Source organism: Struthio camelus, chromosome 6 (assembly GCF_040807025.1).
Source record: "Struthio camelus isolate bStrCam1 chromosome 6, bStrCam1.hap1, whole genome shotgun sequence".
Lineage (NCBI taxonomy): Eukaryota > Metazoa > Chordata > Aves > Struthioniformes > Struthionidae > Struthio > Struthio camelus.
The window spans coordinates 19,890,238-19,907,923 of record NC_090947.1 but is presented as its reverse complement, the minus strand read 5'-3'; the positions used below and the strand labels follow the sequence as shown (position 1 = coordinate 19,907,923).

General features: G+C 36.5%; 1 protein-coding gene across 4 annotated transcripts in view; it reads left to right on the top strand.

Moving 5' to 3' along the window:
• Positions 1 to 17,686, top strand: part of PLEKHA3 (pleckstrin homology domain containing A3) — a 33,904-nt gene that overhangs the window by 752 nt on the left and 15,466 nt on the right. For 2 of the 4 annotated variants that reach the window (XR_011141890.1, XM_068948405.1), the window contains exons 2-9: positions 3,901 to 4,017; positions 5,451 to 5,606; positions 6,958 to 7,094; positions 8,759 to 8,923; positions 10,079 to 10,122; positions 10,684 to 10,799; positions 17,435 to 17,477; positions 17,634 to 17,676. Coding sequence is in view for 3 of the 4 variants with exons in the window: in XM_068948405.1 (XP_068804506.1) it covers positions 3,901 to 4,017; positions 5,451 to 5,606; positions 6,958 to 7,094; positions 8,759 to 8,923; positions 10,079 to 10,122; positions 10,684 to 10,799; positions 17,435 to 17,477; position 17,634 (779 nt within the window). In the remaining variant the exon portion in view is untranslated. Of the gene's footprint in view, positions 1 to 184; positions 277 to 3,900; positions 4,018 to 5,450; positions 5,607 to 6,957; positions 7,095 to 8,758; positions 8,924 to 10,078; positions 10,123 to 10,683; positions 10,800 to 12,433; positions 14,364 to 17,434; positions 17,478 to 17,633; positions 17,677 to 17,686 lie in introns of those variants that run through there. The other 2 variants (XM_068948406.1, XM_068948404.1) reach the window with 2 other exon arrangements.

The following is a 17,686-nucleotide window of genomic DNA, read 5'->3' as shown; positions in this document are numbered from 1 at the left end:
CACTGTGGGTACTAATGCGGCTCAAAGATCCTCTCGCTGGGAATCAGGTGGCTAAATATCTTTGAAGATCTAGCTTGGATATTGCCAGGTTAGTCAAGAGCCCTAGCAGAACAGATAGCTGAACTGCTATCTTAAGTGTCACATCCTAAGTATTGGATGTTTCCTTCCATCTTTCTTTTCCCAGGAAAGAGCTTTTATTTGAGACATACAAACTTGCAAGGTATCTTCAGCTGCATTTAAGGAATCATTTAATATTGCATCTGTAAATCGTCAATGGTAAATATAAAAGTCTAAGTTTTCTTAGTATGCTTCTTGGATGGTAATTTTTTTTCTTTTAATCTGTACCCCTGTATCCTAAGCTGTAAAACATACAGAAACTGGGTGATACTTCTGGGTGATTTATTCAGGAAATGCATTTTTAGAAGTGCTGCAGAGAGAAGTGTAGTAAATGCCTGCATTTGCTATCAAAATTCTAGTTTTGTTTGCCTCATCCTCTATAATAGTGGAGATAGCCCACTGGAGATAGCAATGGACAGATTGTACTTTCAAGGTGAAACAGATGTCTTTTCTGACACTGTAGTGGGACTGATTGCCCCTCAGGAGCAGATCAGTGTTGGATCATATATCATGCTTAATCAGGCCTCTTGTTTGATTACTTTGTCAATATCTTATTTGTCCTCTGTGCTTTACAAGTGCCATTCTACAGGTGTGCCGTCCTGCTTCAGTAAATTCAGATTTCAAATGCAGAGTGGTGTGAAACTCAATTCTCAGAACTTGTAAAATGCAGGCCGTGTTGCAGTGATGCAAATGAAGAAGACATGGAGTGGGATCTCCATGCACAAGGCTGTCCATAGTACCTGGTCTTTTCCTTTAGCACAACCTCGGACTAGCTTGTTTTGCTATAGTTATTGTATCGTGCACAATCTTGCGTGTTCCTTGGATTGCCAGTCCAGGAACAGAGTTCTAAGCTAGCTCCTGAATTTGGATAATTTAAATGAAGAAAAACTATGTGCTTGCTTAGCTCACTAACGGTCGTATTTAGGTTCCGTTATTGCATGCGCTTGCTGTGAACCAAAGTGTACACAGCGTAATCTTGTATTTATCTGAGCAAATATGTGTCCATGCGTACAGGGCTTCTAATGAAAAAGCAATTGTACTGCAAATAGCTATTTGATAAGATATTTTTCCCACTTCTCCACATGAAATGTGGAGATACTAATAGAAAAAAAATATGGTTATAAAATATATAATGAATACAAGTTTCTTTTCAAAATAGTTTTGTCACTTCCATTTTTGTGACAAAAAAGTTACTGTAGCAAAATGTAAAAGGTCGTAGATATTGAGTGCTTGTGGTGTAGTTGGTGTTTGAGTCCTTGAGGTGTAGTTGGTATTTGCTATAGACTTTACATTTCAAGTCAGTTACTGTTAAATATTTACGTATTAAATAACAATGAATCCTGGATAATAGACTCTCCTAGGACTCTGCATAATAGACTCTTAGAATCAACATGCAGTTAACTTCCACTGAAAGTTAGTAGTCCCTTAAAGTACCAGTCTCCAGAACCCTTATTTGGGCTATGTAGGCCTACTGCGAGGATCTGCTCCGGTTGCATTTGAGAAATATAGTATGTCAGGAATTGTCTAGATTTGCCTAAATATAGGAGGGAAACACATTTCAACAGAATCATCTAATTATATTAGTCAGAATTTTAAATGTTGTTAGCAACTTCCTTGTTACTATACTTTATGTTTTTGAAGCCAAAAATAAGATATACTGCTTGTTGTCATTAGCCATAGAAGCCAAGCAGTGAAGTAACTTGCTAATGTTGCTAATGAAGCATTGCAAAGAAACGCTATTTAGCTTCCTTCCTCATTAAAAACAAACCTAAAATACAGCTGTTTTTCTCACTCAAATAATGTGTGTGCATCTACAGATTTGTAAAGTACAATTTGTTAAACGTTTTGTGAAACATAGGACACTTTCTCCAAGGGCCCAAGTTCATATAAGAGGTATTTTTTTTTTCATTATTGTGCTTACTTCTGTAAGGCACTTGGAGTCTTTTAATGCCTTGCTTCTATTTTTTCAGTGCTAGCAGAATGTGAGGCTGGAATAATCATCTGTCCAGGGTCCCTTTTTATCTGCACAAGACTATTTGGAAAAGCAATGACTTCTCTGCTCTGCATGCACTTAGAAGTTAAGGGGAGCGCAGAGTCAATGTTTTGCAGTGCAGTGTAGCAACAAAAAATATTCGGGCATTTTTGAGCTGTGTTTTACAGAACAAGGTATTTGGTACAGTCATTTCACAGATATTTACATATTCTTTCAGTGTAAGAGGTGATGTGTATATGTAATTTGAAATCTTTTCCTATGGGAGCTGGTATCCCTCAATGTTCATAGGTTTTTTCATTCTGTTTTTATATCTGAGTGTGGATCTGCTTATTACTTACCCACTCTATTTTGAAAGACAGAAATGTTTACTGATACATGTATGATAGCTAATAAAAAAAAGTAGTAACATGTTCATACTTCCTTATCCTGGAATTGTGACATGATATAATGGAGACTAGTCTTGCACTTCTTGAATTAAAACTTCTAATGTTAAAACTTCTAAATCCTCGTAAGTAGAATAAAGCCTTTATGTGATGTTCAGCAGTCTGGTACCCGATTGAGCCCCCTGTGTTCTAATGTACTAATGCACTGCTGCTGGGTGGCTGCAGCTTGTTCTTTTGGAATAGCACTGTGGTAAGTGCTGTGGACCATACCCTCATACCACCAAACTGGTGAGTTCGTGGCCACATAGCTATTGGCATTCCGACCCATAGTCCAAGCACAAAGTTAGAAAGTTTGGTGTTAGGTTGTAAGGTAGAAGCCAGCTCTGCTCCTATTGCCTAGCTGACCCAGCCTCTAAAGAGCCAATGTTCTTGTGCTCTACTGGAATGCTTTAGTTTCATGTTATTTTTAGAAACCTGTTAATCCAGACAAAGAGTGTTTTACTAGACGTAACGATTTGTGTTCGGTAGTGTTAAAAATTAGGGCATCTGTTCCACTGAGGGTTGAGTTTTATGAAACGGTAAGTTTGCCTATAAAATAGCTGGGGGGGGGGGGGGAAGTAAATTATTGTCATGGACCTTCTTTGTTTGATTAAAGTAGATTAGCATTTGTATGTGGTATGATGCTCACAGATATTTGTGCATTTGCATAATCTGCTGTGTTCTGTAGATGTATTGAAGATCATTAAAAAGTTTTACCAATACGGAGCTAGTGAAAGCGTAAGTACAGGAACTGGTATACGCTTTCCTCACTAGTGGAGTCTTACTAGTATAAGCCTCTGCTCAGTCATAGTAGAAAATACCAGCACAATGCCTGAAATTAAATTGTTGCTGAGCAATGAAGGTGGGCTGCTTTTGGAGAAAATGTTGTGTCGTTAGTTAAGGATGAAATGCAGAAGTTCTCACTGAAATACAATATGCAGAGGAGATGATAACATAGCAGTTACTGACATCGGTCATGTGTTTGTATGACTGTGTTTATTTTTATGACTTTCTTAATAAAATCTGCCCGAAAAATATACTCGAATGAGAATGGTTCATCAGAGGTGTGTAATTTATCAGCCTTCAGAATAGGATTTCTTGGTGGCTAAACTAAAATTTCATTCTCTTGCAGAATGGAATATAGTGAAGACTGAAATATTGCTATTCTTGCATTCAAAAAGAGTAAGAGTGAAATATCCATGTAATACTAATTTGGTTATAGAGCACAGATTCTTTCCTTCTGATGTGAAACAGGCATATTTTAATGTTTGCATCTTTTGTAAAAGTTTTAACAGCCAAAGAGCTGAATTTGATTTGCAATGCAGCAATTAGACTAAACTTTCCTTTTCATGTTTTTGATCTTGCTAGGCTGGCAGCCTCGATGGTTTGTTTTAGACAATGGGATATTGTCGTACTATGATTCACAGGATGATGTTTGCAAAGGCAGCAAAGGAAGTATAAAGATGGCTGTTTGTGAAATTAAAGGTAAGAATTAAAGAGATTTCTGCTAGAGGAGATTTTAGTTGTCAGGGTAATAGATAAGAACACTTTACATACCTTCTGCATCACAAGTTTTTGTATGTGCTTTAAATGTCTGTGCTTTAAATGTACTTTTATATACCTTTAGTCCAGTGTGCTTCCTTCATAGTTCACAAATAATAATGAATCTTAATTATGATACGGCAACAAAGAAAAATGTTTTTGATGCTTAAAGCCCTTTTCTGAGCTCTAGAGCCCACCATATATTTCTTTACCTTTTTAAAAAGTTGCGCGCGCAGGGCTTACACTTGACGTTACTTAAGCTAGTTATCTTAGTTCTACCTTTTTTCCCCTCTTATGGCCAGAGGTAGGAGACTGAATCATGAACAGTAGTTTTTCAGAAGAGCAGCAGCAGTGATCTGCAAGGGGAGATGTCTTTAAGGGAGAGCTGTTCAGTCTTCCCCCCTTTTTTTTTTTTTATTGAGTCATTTTTACCTTTGACACTGTTAGCATCTGCATACATGCAGGTAATGTATGTTTTAGAGTTAGTAAATGAACTGATGGTGTCAGACTCTGAATTAGCCTGTACATTTAGTGTCTTCTAAGCTGTAGATCCACCACCTTGGCTAATAGTAAGGCTATTACCTAACTCTCCATTGCTTTAAACTCTTGGCATTTTTCCAGATATTGTACATCAAAAAGTGGGACTTATTTTACATGGGCCACTAAATATTTTTCATGTGGTATCTCCTTTTGGTTACTGTTTCCCTGGTCTAGATTAAACCAGTGACGTAAAAGTGGAAGATACCATGTTTTGGCTGTTCCAGTTATTCATTTTGCTTGTCATCGTCTTTTTCCTTGTCGTCTTATTTTTTTAGTATATGAAAGATAATAGATTAAGTCTGGATTTGATGCAGTCTCCAGGCTAGCGGGTCTGGAGGAAGTGTGTTTGATAACATGAAACTCGGCAGAGTATTCTGGTTAAAGATATAGTGTTGACTATGATGGGCCTTTAACAAAGTCCACTTTAATTCTTGATTTTAGGACTCTGCGACCTGAATCCAAATTTCATCAAGAAGGGATATTCATTCAGCTTGGTTTGCCATGGTTAGATCAGGATTAGCATACAACAGCTGTTACAAGTTCATATGCAGTGTATTGGTAATGCAGTAAGGGAACCTCACTGTGCTTGAGTCTGTCCGTTATTTGATAATTGGTGTTCCCGACTGTTTATTCCACAGTGTGCTAGGGAGAAGAGTTGAGCTACTATTTCATTATTTGGCAGCAATACCTTGTGATTTATGATATTACTATGTGATTGTAATACAAATATTGAAGTTCTTTGATCTGCATATCATAAATAATCCTTACTGGGTTGAGGGTTTTTTTTCAGCTCTTCACAATTGTTTTTGTTTTTGTTTTCCCTCCTCTGTCCTAAGTTCATGCAACAGACAACACAAGAATGGAGCTAATCATTCCAGGGGAACAGCATTTCTATATGAAAGCAGTTAATGCAGCTGAAAGGCAAAGATGGCTGGTAGCCCTGGGGAGTGCGAAAGCCTGTTTGGCAGATACCAGAACAAAAAAAGAAAAAGGTACGTATACCATCTAAAGCATGCACAATCTAACCACTTCTTCAAATGTTTTTTTTTGAATAATGACAAAGTCCTGATCTTGTGATATAAATTCAGTATTATTGTCTTTAAATAAAATATTTCTGTGCTGCATTCAAATTTGTCTTGCACCTGCTATTATCTGTGTAGTATCCTAGGGACGTTGCTGTGACCATATGAAGCACCAGATCCACAAATGCTATGGATTAATAGAGTTCTGTTGATTTCAAAGAAAGTGGTATCAGTTGGTATCAGTTCAGACTCTCTTTCCTGCTTCCACAAACACCCAATTCTGATTGAGTCTAACAATCAGATGGATAAGGAGTTTAAACTGACGTCTATGGGGTTTGAGTGGCTAGCTTCCTGGGCTGTTTTTGCAAGGCTGCAAGTTTCCTAGTTATATGCCTAATACCTTTTTACAGCCAGTCTTGCAGTGATGTTCTAGATATTTATTCTGTACAAGGCACTGAAGAATCAGTTGTATGTAAAATCAATGACATACTTTGTTGTTGAAATTATGAATGTATTCAGCTCTGTCCTGTCTGATGTTAAGGTATCCAACATTTCAATATCTGGGCATTGTACAAGTTTCCTTTTATTGGAGACAAAAAACTACCCCAGAACATCTGCCTGAGTGAAATCACCTCCATTGAAAGGAGGCAGGGAAGACTACATGTGAGCTTAAGAGCTGCCTTACTCGATCAAACTAAAAGTCTCTTATGAAAGGCAAGAGCAAAGTCTTAAGAGGGAATATAAGAAAAAGGATGTAAAGAGAGTGATCTGTCCTGTATACCCTGAGGTCTGTAACCCTACGTACACACCTTTCACTCTTAAAGGTGGATATAATCTGATCTTTCTAGGTCCTGAGCTCTTCTACTTGAAAAAGTTGAAACTTCATCAAGTTAGGGTTGTTACAGGAACAACCCTATTGTTTGTAGCTGTTACGAAGCCATTGAGTTTCTGCTCTTTTACTGTTGTTTTTCTCCTTAATTTTTTCTTGGATGACTTGATGTAACCATTTCTAGCCAATCTGTTGGGGTGGGAAATTTCATCCATTAAAATTTTTCTACATTACAGTGCACCTAAGAAAAAATTTAACTTTATATTTTTCAGTTTATGCCTCCTTCTTGATGGTCATTAAAGTACCATCAGTTATCATTAAGTACAAACTGCTGTCTACTTCAAGTAAAGTTCTTAACTCATTGCAGAATCCACTTTTCCTCACATTAACTGAAAGTTTAAATGAATTTTTAAATCAAAAATCTAAATAAGCATATTTGAAAATCTGCATGTAAATTGTATGCCATAATTGGTGTTTCTTTTATTTTTATAGAAATAAGTGAGACCAATGAATCTCTTAAAACCAAAATGTCCGAACTTCGTCTCTACTGTGATCTTTTAATGCAGCAAGTTCATACAATACAAGAATTTGTTCACCGTGATGAGACTCGATCTCCTCCCAGCATTGAGGTATTGAATTTCTAGAATGGCACTGGAGAACAGAATCACAGAATAGTTGAGATTGGGAGGGAGCTCTAGAGATCAAGTGGTCCAACCCCTGCTCAAGCAGGGTCACCTAAAGCAGGTTGCCTGGGGCCAAGTCCTGTTGGGTTTTGAATATCTCCAAGCATGGAGGCTCCATAACCTCGATGGGCAACCCATTCCAATGTTTAAAATTCCACTGTCAAAATGAACGAGTAGTTTCCTCTCTTCACACAGAATTTCTTGTGTTCACTTTGTGCCCGTTGCCCTCTTGTCCTGTCACTGGGTTCACCACTGAGAATGGTCTGGCTCCACAGTCTTTACAGCCTCCTGTCAGATATTTATAAACATTGATAAGATCCCCTCTGAGCCTTTTCTGTTTCAGACTGAAGAGCAGCAGCTCTCTCAGCCTCCTCTTGTGTGAGAGATGCTCCAGTCCCTTAATCATCTTAGTAGCTCTTTGCTGGACTCACTCCGGTAGCTCCATCTCTCTTGTACTGCAGAGCCCTGCACTGGACCCAGCACTCCAGATGTGGCCTCACCAGTGCTGAGTAGAGGGGGGAAGGATCACCTCCCTTGACCTGCTGCCAACACTCTGCCTCATGCAGCCCATGATACTGTTGACCTTTTTGTGCTCATGGGCACCTTATTTCATCCTAAGTTTCTATTGACATCTTATGCTTCTTTTCTTCTCCCTGATGTTGGTAGATTTAACCTAAGGTGAATTTTTGAATGCTTTACCATTGACTCGTGTGTACTGTAAAAGATTATATGTGCACAAAATGCTCGATTGATTTAACTGTAATTGTAATGTGTATTGGGGAGCAATTGTGTTTTGAGGCATTTGCTTAAAAGACCAGAAGAGCTGCCATATTAGTTATGCAATAATTTGTCCTGTCTGAGATCTTTCTTACAGGCAGAGTAGTTGAAACAATCTAGTTCAATGAGTAGTTGAAACCTATTGTTTATTCACTCTTTACTTCTTTGTGTAGGAGGGTTTTCATTTTGTTGCTGATAAAAGCTACCGTTACAGGTATTGGAGACTTGCAATGTAAATACGTCCCTCTGAATACACACAACAAATAAAATTATTCTAGTATTTCTGCTTTTGAATGGAATTTAGTGCTGTAAATTCAGAAGTGGCCTCCTCCTACACACCTTTGAGCAGTATGTGGACAAGCAAAGTAAAGCAAAGTGTTGCCACTTTGTAGTCACAGCACAGCAAAATGTTGTCAGCTTACAGCAAAGTTGCAATTGACCCATAGATTGCTTGCACTGAAGCTAATGAAGCTGCGTGTGTGTTCTGCTGCAGTTCATTTGTTTCATAGAATGATCTTCTGATACCTGTGGGATTTTAGTCGTTCTGAGAGAAAAGCTTCTTATATTTGCAATAAAACCATTATAGCATTAAAGCTTTGTTTGCTGATACCTTAAAGAAATTCAGATGCCAAAAGGACATTAAGAGTGTTGTTACATCTGTTTACTAAAACTGACCTCATTGAAAAGTGTTCATTTTGATTGAATAAAATGGGAAATGGAAGTTATCACTAGGCCTCTCTAGTAAGGAGGGAAATTAGTGTTTTGTTTTGTTTTCTTGTATTTGCATCTTTTCATTTTTTCTTGCTGATGATTGTACTTTCATTTGTTTTCAGAACATGAATGAAGCCTCTTCCTTGCTTAGTGCCACGTGTAATACGTTTATCACAACACTTGAAGAATGTGTGAAGATTGCTAATGCCAAGTTTAAGCCAGAAATGTTTCAGCTGCCTCACCCTGATCCCTTAGTTTCTCCTGTGTCACCATCACCTGTCCAAATGGTTTAGATATTTTAAAATATTATTTTTTTTTAAGTGTCATGTTGTTGGTTACGGCGGGGGGGGTGGGAAGAATGGTAGAAGACTATGCTATTGCTATATTCTTTGGTGTCAACAGGTGAAACCTTCACTCTATCAAGATCGGTAGTATAGTATTTAGTATACTATTTAGTATACTAAATATAAATCAATACTACCCTGTTCTCAGTCTTTGTTTACCAGCCACCACATAATCAGACTAATTTGTCATACATATGAAGACATTTCTGATTGTATTCAGGTATCATAAATGAAGGGGACCTAACCTTTCCTCAGTTCAACTGTTTTTTATAGTGCTAACTGTATGTTGACCTTGACTCTTACTTAAGCAGACAACTGCCTTGCGCATTAGAGCTCTTTGGCAAGATAGCACATCTTTCAAAGTATATCATTCGGAAATGTTTGTATTAATCTAACATGCCCTTATTTAACAAAAAGGCAAATCATGGTAAAGATACTACTTTCATAACTCTCCACTACTAATTATTTTCCTTAGGAGGACAGGCAATTATCTTAATTGTATGTGGAATCATCTTAAATGTTCTCTTGATCGTACATATAAAGATTCCTAGATGAGCGGTATTTTAGGATTTTGTGGGATTCCATTTCTTTGTACTTGGATCTCTTCTCTCTTTGTCTTCCATCCAATCAATTGACTTTTAAAGCTGGTCATTAATAATTTCAACCTTCAGTAAGTTCTCTTTGATATGCAAAGAGATTTGTCAGTGGTATCAGAACCACAAAGAATCAAGAGGCAGAATTTTAGCTTTTTTGTGTAACGGGGAATTGAAGCTGTCATTTGCTGAGGAAAAAATCTCTTCGTGTTTCTGCAGATCACCGCAATTAAAAATGGATATATGAATAATTTTGGAGCAAGAGAGAATGAATTCTATAGAAATCAGATAATATTTTAGGAAGTAAACTGTATTTCTTGTGTTAGTGCTTTAAAACTTTTAATATTGATGGCAACCCATTCATTTTCATATAGCTACATAAGATATTTAGCCAAGAAGTGTTGTTTTTAATTAAAGAAATCATCCTCCTTCTTTGTAAAAGTTCATATGCTTGTTATTTCTATAAGTTGCTTATGACTATTTTCTTTTTCTTTTTTTTTCCTAGATGAAGCGTTCCATTAGCCACCCTGGCACTTGCTATTTAGAGAGGTAATTTTCTATTTTATTAAGTTTCTTTTCAGATTTCTCCAAACACCTCCCTGAGCCTACCAGCATTAAAATCAAAATGTGAGAGAAATTATTCCCTAGGGAAAAAAATCTTAAATAAATAAACAAACTGATCTAATTTTGATTGCTTGGAGGTTTGGAAACTAAGGTGAAGATTATTGATTGCAGTGGCAAGTGCTGTCTCTAATACTTGCTCTGTAAATATTTCTTCATGTTAGAAACTTTCTGGAAATGACGCATTCTGCTGAGTTCATAAAGTTATACGTAGAGCCAAAACATTAAGGTTCTATTTAATTTTGTCTTTTAGATTCTTGAATGATTTTCTTTTGCATGCAAAGATTACATTCATACTTCAATTTTCAGGCTTTAAAATTGTGAAAATTGATACTGTTGTGTTGACCATGCCATTTTAATCTTAGCATAGTGAAAAATATAATTTATATTAAAATAATTTTGGTGTTTCTATTATATTGTTAAGTATATTAAGTTGGGGTATGGGGTGTTATAGATTTTTCTTAATAATACATTTCATTTTTTTTGCAGGAATAGTTACTCTGTAAAAGAACCAATTTCATCTCTTCACCAATTATCACAGCGACGCAGAAGAACGTACTCAGACACGGAATCTTACAGTGATACTCCCCTTGAAGATTCTCAGAGTAGGTTTGGAAGAGGGATGTTTTTTTTTACTGTGGGCGATTTAATATTGATATCAGTATGAAGAAAGTATTTACTGCAAATTTTGTTAGCTCTGGTTACACAAAGATTTGTTGTAGGTTTACTGTATTACAAATCAGAGCAGTTGTGTGGTTCATTATGCGGCTGACTTTTGCTGGCTTGCAGTTATATTGACAAGGATCTTACACCGGGAGTAGCTGCACTGAAAGCAGTGGGACTACTTGTAAAAATGGAAAATTCCATTTCAGATAAAACATAACCAAAACAGGGACATTTGTACTAATATAATCTTACATGAGCTGATATTCTGCTAAGTGGTGTGGAATACTATTATTTGCCATCTGTTTGTTATCACAAAAGAAATTCTCCTTTCTGTGATCCCTTCTGTGACTTTGGAGGAGAGCGGTGTGTGTGTTAATTTCCACCTAGTGTATTGCAGAAAGTTTATTTTAGTGGCTGCTTGCCTTTTGTAGAGAACAACTGAAATCAAAACAACTGTAGAGAACTGTTCTGAAATAGCACAGTCTTGCGAAGAATAAATCAAAGCCAAGGAAATTAAGAAGTGATGTCATAATCAGAACATTAGTCCCTCCTGATTAGATGGGCCTGCTGAGTTAGTAATCAGTTTTTCTGTGTTTTTTACTCTTGAATCTTATTGTCATTTGACTCCATCCTCAGTCCTCTCAGAGAGACTTTAACTTGACTAGTTCTTCTTGACTAGTTCTGGTTTAGTCTTGCTTCCTTCTGGAGTGCCTGGTGCCTCCCTTGAGCTGAAAAAGCCTGAGGCCTGTGCATTGCTGACAGCCCACATGAGCCCCAAGAGGTACTACTGCTTTACAGTCTGTATCATGAAGCAAGTATTCCCACCTGCACACCATTTACTTGATTTTTTTGATCCTCACCTCTTGCAAGACAACCACTGCTCTAACCTCCCCCACCAACTTATGGTCTGCCAGCATGCACCCCAAGCTAATAAACATAGTTTAGATCCTGTTCTGTGTCTCATTGCTAATGTAAGTGCACATCAGTCTAGCTTCATAGTAACGCAAGGCTTAGGCTGCTATGGTCTGGACTTTCTTCTGCTGTCAGATACCCAGACTGACTTGTTTCAGGTCTGCTAAGAAGAGTCTCTCTTGTGTGTTTTTGCTAGTACTAGCCTAGGTTTTGCTGCTGTTGTTGTTTTGGTTCCTTACTGCGTAGCGCTAGTCTGTAGCTCAGTTTCTCTGTTCGCTGTTTTCTTTTTCTGTGATAAAGCTCCTCGTGGTACCTTCCAGTTCTCTTCATTCTTTCTCTTCCCTACCAAATAGTGTAGCAATACCCAACTTGCAGTAAGTCATCCATTTCATTTTGATCGTAGAAAACGTTGTAGCTTGTCTGCACCCCACAGATTACTGTCCTTCGTAATATAAAAATCATTGTAAGAGAAAGTTATCTGACTTATACTAGCTGAACATTCTTCATCTGGCATGAAATTGGTTAGACTATTTCAAGAAAAGTCTAGAGTAGTTACACCTTCTGATTCCTTATGTGTAGGAAATACTTAGCAAATAGAATAACTGACAGATTGGATGTGTTGGTTGAGGTGAAATTGAAATACTTATTGATATCTTCATAGGATCTGCTCACTGTTCTAGAAGTGCTGTCAATGGAGATTTGGTATCATCAGCCATTCCTGAAGAAAATAGATCAGTGTCAAAGGACAGATCTGAACTGGAAGAGACTCTTCCATCCTTTTCTTCCTGAAGAAACTGAAAGTGTTCAATTTTCTATAAATAATGCTATGCAAAGGCTGCTGTAATTATACTGTTGTTATAGGAAGTAGTCATTTCCCTTTTTAGAAGGACTTCTCTGCACTTTATAGAATAACATAAAAACTATCTTGGAAGTGTATTTTATCTTTATATAGTTTATTTGCAAAAGTATTTTCCTAATATTTCACAGTTTGAATGTGCATTTTTTGGAACAAATAATGATTTAACAGATAAGCATCTACATTTGTAAATGTAGCTCTTTTTAAAAAGTGTGAGGGTCTGACTGATACATTAGTAAACCTGCAAATTATAAACTTCAGCAAAAAGTTTTCACATTTTTGGAGAAAATGTAACTTGTGCCATGGGCCTGTTGGTCATTTGTATAAACTCTAGAGGGTGGTCATGCAGTCCTCCTGGAGCTGTGATACCCTGCACTGGCTTTCTTGACTGTGTAAGGGCTGTGGGATTAGGTATTAATGGGTTTACTCTAGCAGCTTGATGGTAATTAACATTACCTTCTTTAAAAACACAAGGAGATACATAATCTGGTCCTTATTTTTAGCCAATGAAAGTAGAAATATTTAGTGTATTTTTCTAAACAAATGTATAAAAATAACTTAATATGAAGCATTTGTACCAAACATTGGATATTTAACAATTTTTATTTATTTATTGTTTTTTGCATCAAAAATTTCTACCTACTTTCACTACTAAAGATCTAAAGATCTAGGAAAGGCTTCAAAATGTGCATGAATTGTTTCTGAGGTGTGTAGCATCACAAATAGCTAATGCAGCACTGCTAAGATTTATTCTGCTGATTAAGATATCTTTTTAACAAAGTATTATAGAAGCAAGAGCTGAAATATTAGACCATTAAGCTGCTGTTGTAATGAATATTTGTATCTATACATATTTTATTTATGACATATTTATACAAAAAAGGGGCTTCTGTTTTTGCGACTTCTTTGTATCACTTCAGGATGGTATATACCAGGAGATGGGTTCTCATCTCAGTTACGTCAGTATAAACTTGCATTAACTGTAGGTGAGATCAGATTCCGCCTCTCTAAATAATTGATGAATAATATAGTATAACAGTGCCTGCTAGCACCTTGCTCCATAAGGTTGCTAGTGTTTGCATTGTAAGCTTTTGGGGTTTTTGGTATTCATTTAGGGATAAACTTGGTCTGTAAAGTCTTAGCTGTAGCGCACTTTAAACAAACAGTTTACTGTTTTTGATTTACACAAATGTTAAATAAATGTACAGGGATTTTTTGCACTGAAGCACATACCAAAATCTGTTTTTATAGTCAAATCTTTACTTTGGTTTAATGAGTCTTCCTTTGGTATATATGAGTAATTTGGTGTTTTTGAAGCAGGCTGGAAAAGACAGATGAGGAATGGAGAGTTTCCTTATGAATTTCTGGAATGTTGATTTATCTGAATCAAAAAAGGTCCAAATGTTGACAGAAACATATCAGCTGTTGCCCATCTAGAGTACCAGTTACAAATCATTATGTCTGGAAGAAATAAAATGGAATGGCTCGTATGAGTGAAGTTATTTGTGGATACAAGCTCAGAGCTGTCATTTATGCTCAGTTTTGTCAGTTTTCATGTAACTAGCATTTGCATATGCGTATCGACCATATCGGCCACACACATGCTTATACATTTTTTTTGGAATGTTTGCTTTAATGTACTCTGTATTATACTTCTTCAGTCTTACGGCAAATGTAAAAATAAGTATTAAAAGAGTGACATGTTCAGCAAAGTAAACTTCGTATTGCAATGTGAGTTTTGTCTGGAATAGTGTATACTGTCTTAGATCTGCTTGCTGAAATGTCATTGAGGTTTCTGCCAGCTTGTCAAGCGTTTAATATATGTCACATTAATGAATATTTATTTCTAATTTTCAGCTATTATAGAAAAAGTAATTTGGACTCCATGTTGTGCGGGGGTGGGGAGGAGAGTACATGAGACTATCTGTGCATGCAATCTTAAATCATCATTGGAAATACTGCCACAGATAGGATTACTTAAACTTAAGTTGTAATATTCTGGATTTAAGCACAACAGTTGCATATAACTACATCAGTACTGTCTGGGCTTCTCCATGTCACTAAAGCTGGAATGATGTCTCAGTATATATGCAGCATGTTCCCACTGAAGTTAAATAGGCGTTTTTATATACCTATGCCAAACTATTGGTAAAATCCTAAAATGCATTTAAATGAGATCAATGGAGATGATATACTTTCATACTTAAAGCACCTGAATCTAAAAAGTCACTTCTAAGAGTTATACTTAGCTGGCTGAATCACAATGATCACTGTGTAGTAAGACTTTAAAAAAATCTGGATTCTGACATCTGGATTCTGACTCTTATATTTTCATTCTTTGCAGATTTGAGGTTTAGGGGTGAGCTGGTCCGTAACGCATAATAGTATCATTACTCCTTTCTGGTGGAGAATGGGAACTGAATCTCAGCAAAGGATGTTCAGTTAGTACTTCTAATTTTGATCTCCCTTGCTTTTGAAGAGATCATCTGAAACTAAATACAATTTTTCTCATAGTATTTTTCACATAAAGCATATAAGCATACCAAATATATTTAGGCAAAAAGTGGTAATTACTAGTTACTGAGTCGTATTGCTAAAGTCTCTAATGTCGGAAATTAATGATAGACAATTATGTATGGATATATGGATATAAAGGATTACTGACCAAGCACCCAGAAAAGCTGATTTGGGAATGCATCAATATTTAGATTACCACATTCAGAAAGCCTTTAAACTTTGAAAATTAACATTTGTATTTCTTTCTACTTAGTGCATATAGTAAGACAGTCAATCAGCTTGACTTATTTATTATACTTTATTTTTTTCCAAGGAGAATAGTGTTTGGGATAGGAAAACTTCAGATATTGTTTGTGCATAAAACTTTTGTGTTTAATTTAGCTAAAGACTGAAATCATTACTATTTATGTTAAATTTATTTTCACAAACTATAAACTGGTACTTTGTTTGTCTTCTCACCCTCAAGTTAAGTATGGTAGAGTAGCTGTTGTTCCTGCTGATCTAACTTAGTAATTGTTAAAATGGTTTAATACCTGAGTGAAGGAAACTTCTGTCTCTGAACTCTAACTCTTTTAAAGCAGAATAATGAGGAACACCTGAAAAAATATTGTTAATGTAAAACTTGCTTGTCATTGACATTCCTTTATGGACTGCTTCCAGGGCTAAACCACAGAGTTTTAATCCAGATCTAGAAGAGAACTTAACTGATTAAAAGGAGGTTATGTAGCTCTGGGTGCCCACATCCAAAATTGCCATCCTGCAAATCTCTGCTGTTTAACATGGAAAACCAAAGGCCTGCATACATTTTTGTTTCAATGACAGTTACTGTGTATATAGAATTGCCGCCATTTTAGTAGAACTCTGCAACTTCACACATAAATTAGTGAAACTAATAGAGACTCAGAACTAGGTATTCCTCTGCAGTAAAGCAGAGGGACCAGTCCTTTATGGTTTTGCAAAGAATGTCTAACACACTAACATGACCAATCTTACTGGAAAATAGAGTACGGTTCCTCTACCTTAAAACGTGCCAAAAGAAACCCTTTATCTTTCCTCTAATCACTGCTGTGTACAGTAGTGATTAGAAGGTGCCCTTTGGGCATTTAAAATGTTTTACTAGGCATTTTAATATTTGTTAAGTCCAGATGAACCGTCCAGAATGTTGTTCAGCAAGTGTAACAAAGTAGTCATGCGCCTTTCCTGCTTTACAGACTGGTGCCATCTTTTTCTTCATGGTAGCATGCTACAATCTTGGCTGTTTACAGAGACATGTATAGGCATATCTTGGACTGTTCTAACCATGGCAAAATGGTCAGAGATGAGCGTACAGCCTACAGATGTATTTTAAAAGAGATGACTGAGCTCATTCAGGTTTTTTTTTTTTTTTTGGAAAGAAAAGGGTAAAACACTTATCTCCAGGAGTGTGGATTGCAAATGTTAAAGGTAATGCCTTTCAGTTAAGACAGAGCAATGGGATTTGAGTGTTGCATCTGCTATGCGTTCTGTTACGATGTGCTTCATATTCTCTTGTGCTAAATATTGTGATTGGCTGTTTGTGTGTTTTCATTTTCTCTGTGCGCTTTGTAGGCTGCCTAGGCATTTTGCATAAAGTTTGGATGCCATTTGCAAAAGCAGGTTGTTACAGCCTTTAAGAAGGGTCTGACTTTTTTGTGCACTTGTGCTGACGTCTCAGGATCTCTTATTTTTCCTGTCATCCTTTCTCTTTTCTACCAGTGCTGCTATTACTATGGTATTCCCATTTCCAGTATGGGAATGACTGCATGATTTATTTTTGACTGTGTCACACCATGGTTTTTTTTTCAATAGACATTAGATATTCTGATATTTTTTAAATCTAAGCTCTAACCTGATTTGAGACCATTCTGGTCTTTAAAAAGGTAAAAAAAAAAAAAAAAGTAGAGGAGATTTAGTTTAAATAAATATTTTAGCAGAGATGCAGGGTTTTGCGTTCCATTCCATTTGAAGGCTTCTGAAATTCAAGACAGAAAAAAAAATTGTTTTTTTTCTTTTTTCCCCTCTTGAAAGGAAAAATTGTTGGTGAAACTGGAGATGATGGTGGGAACTGAAATGGAAAGTTAAGATTAGGGTTTCTTGTCCCCTAGCAATAAAATGAATCTCTAAGTGTTATTATGAATATCCACCATGACAGTTATTTTTCTCAGACTGCCAAACATCAATGTCAGTATTAAATGTGTATTTCTGTTGTACAATTTTGCATATCAGTTCAGTAAGCTCTGCTAAGATTTTTTTTTTTTCCCTATGCATCAGGGCCCAGAAGCTTGATGTCCAAGTGCCTTCACACACTTCTGTGGTAGGATTTTTCTTTCTAAACTTGATCCTGTAGTGCAATCTTTAGACATAGCACATGCCAACTTGTGCTGTTAGAGATTCCTGCATTCTACCTGAATATAATAAGCAAATCATCTGAAACCTTCATTGCTCATTTGATATGTTTTTTTTCATTCAGAGACTACTCAGTCTGTTGTCTTAAGAAATACTCTTGTTCTGGGGTAAGTAAGT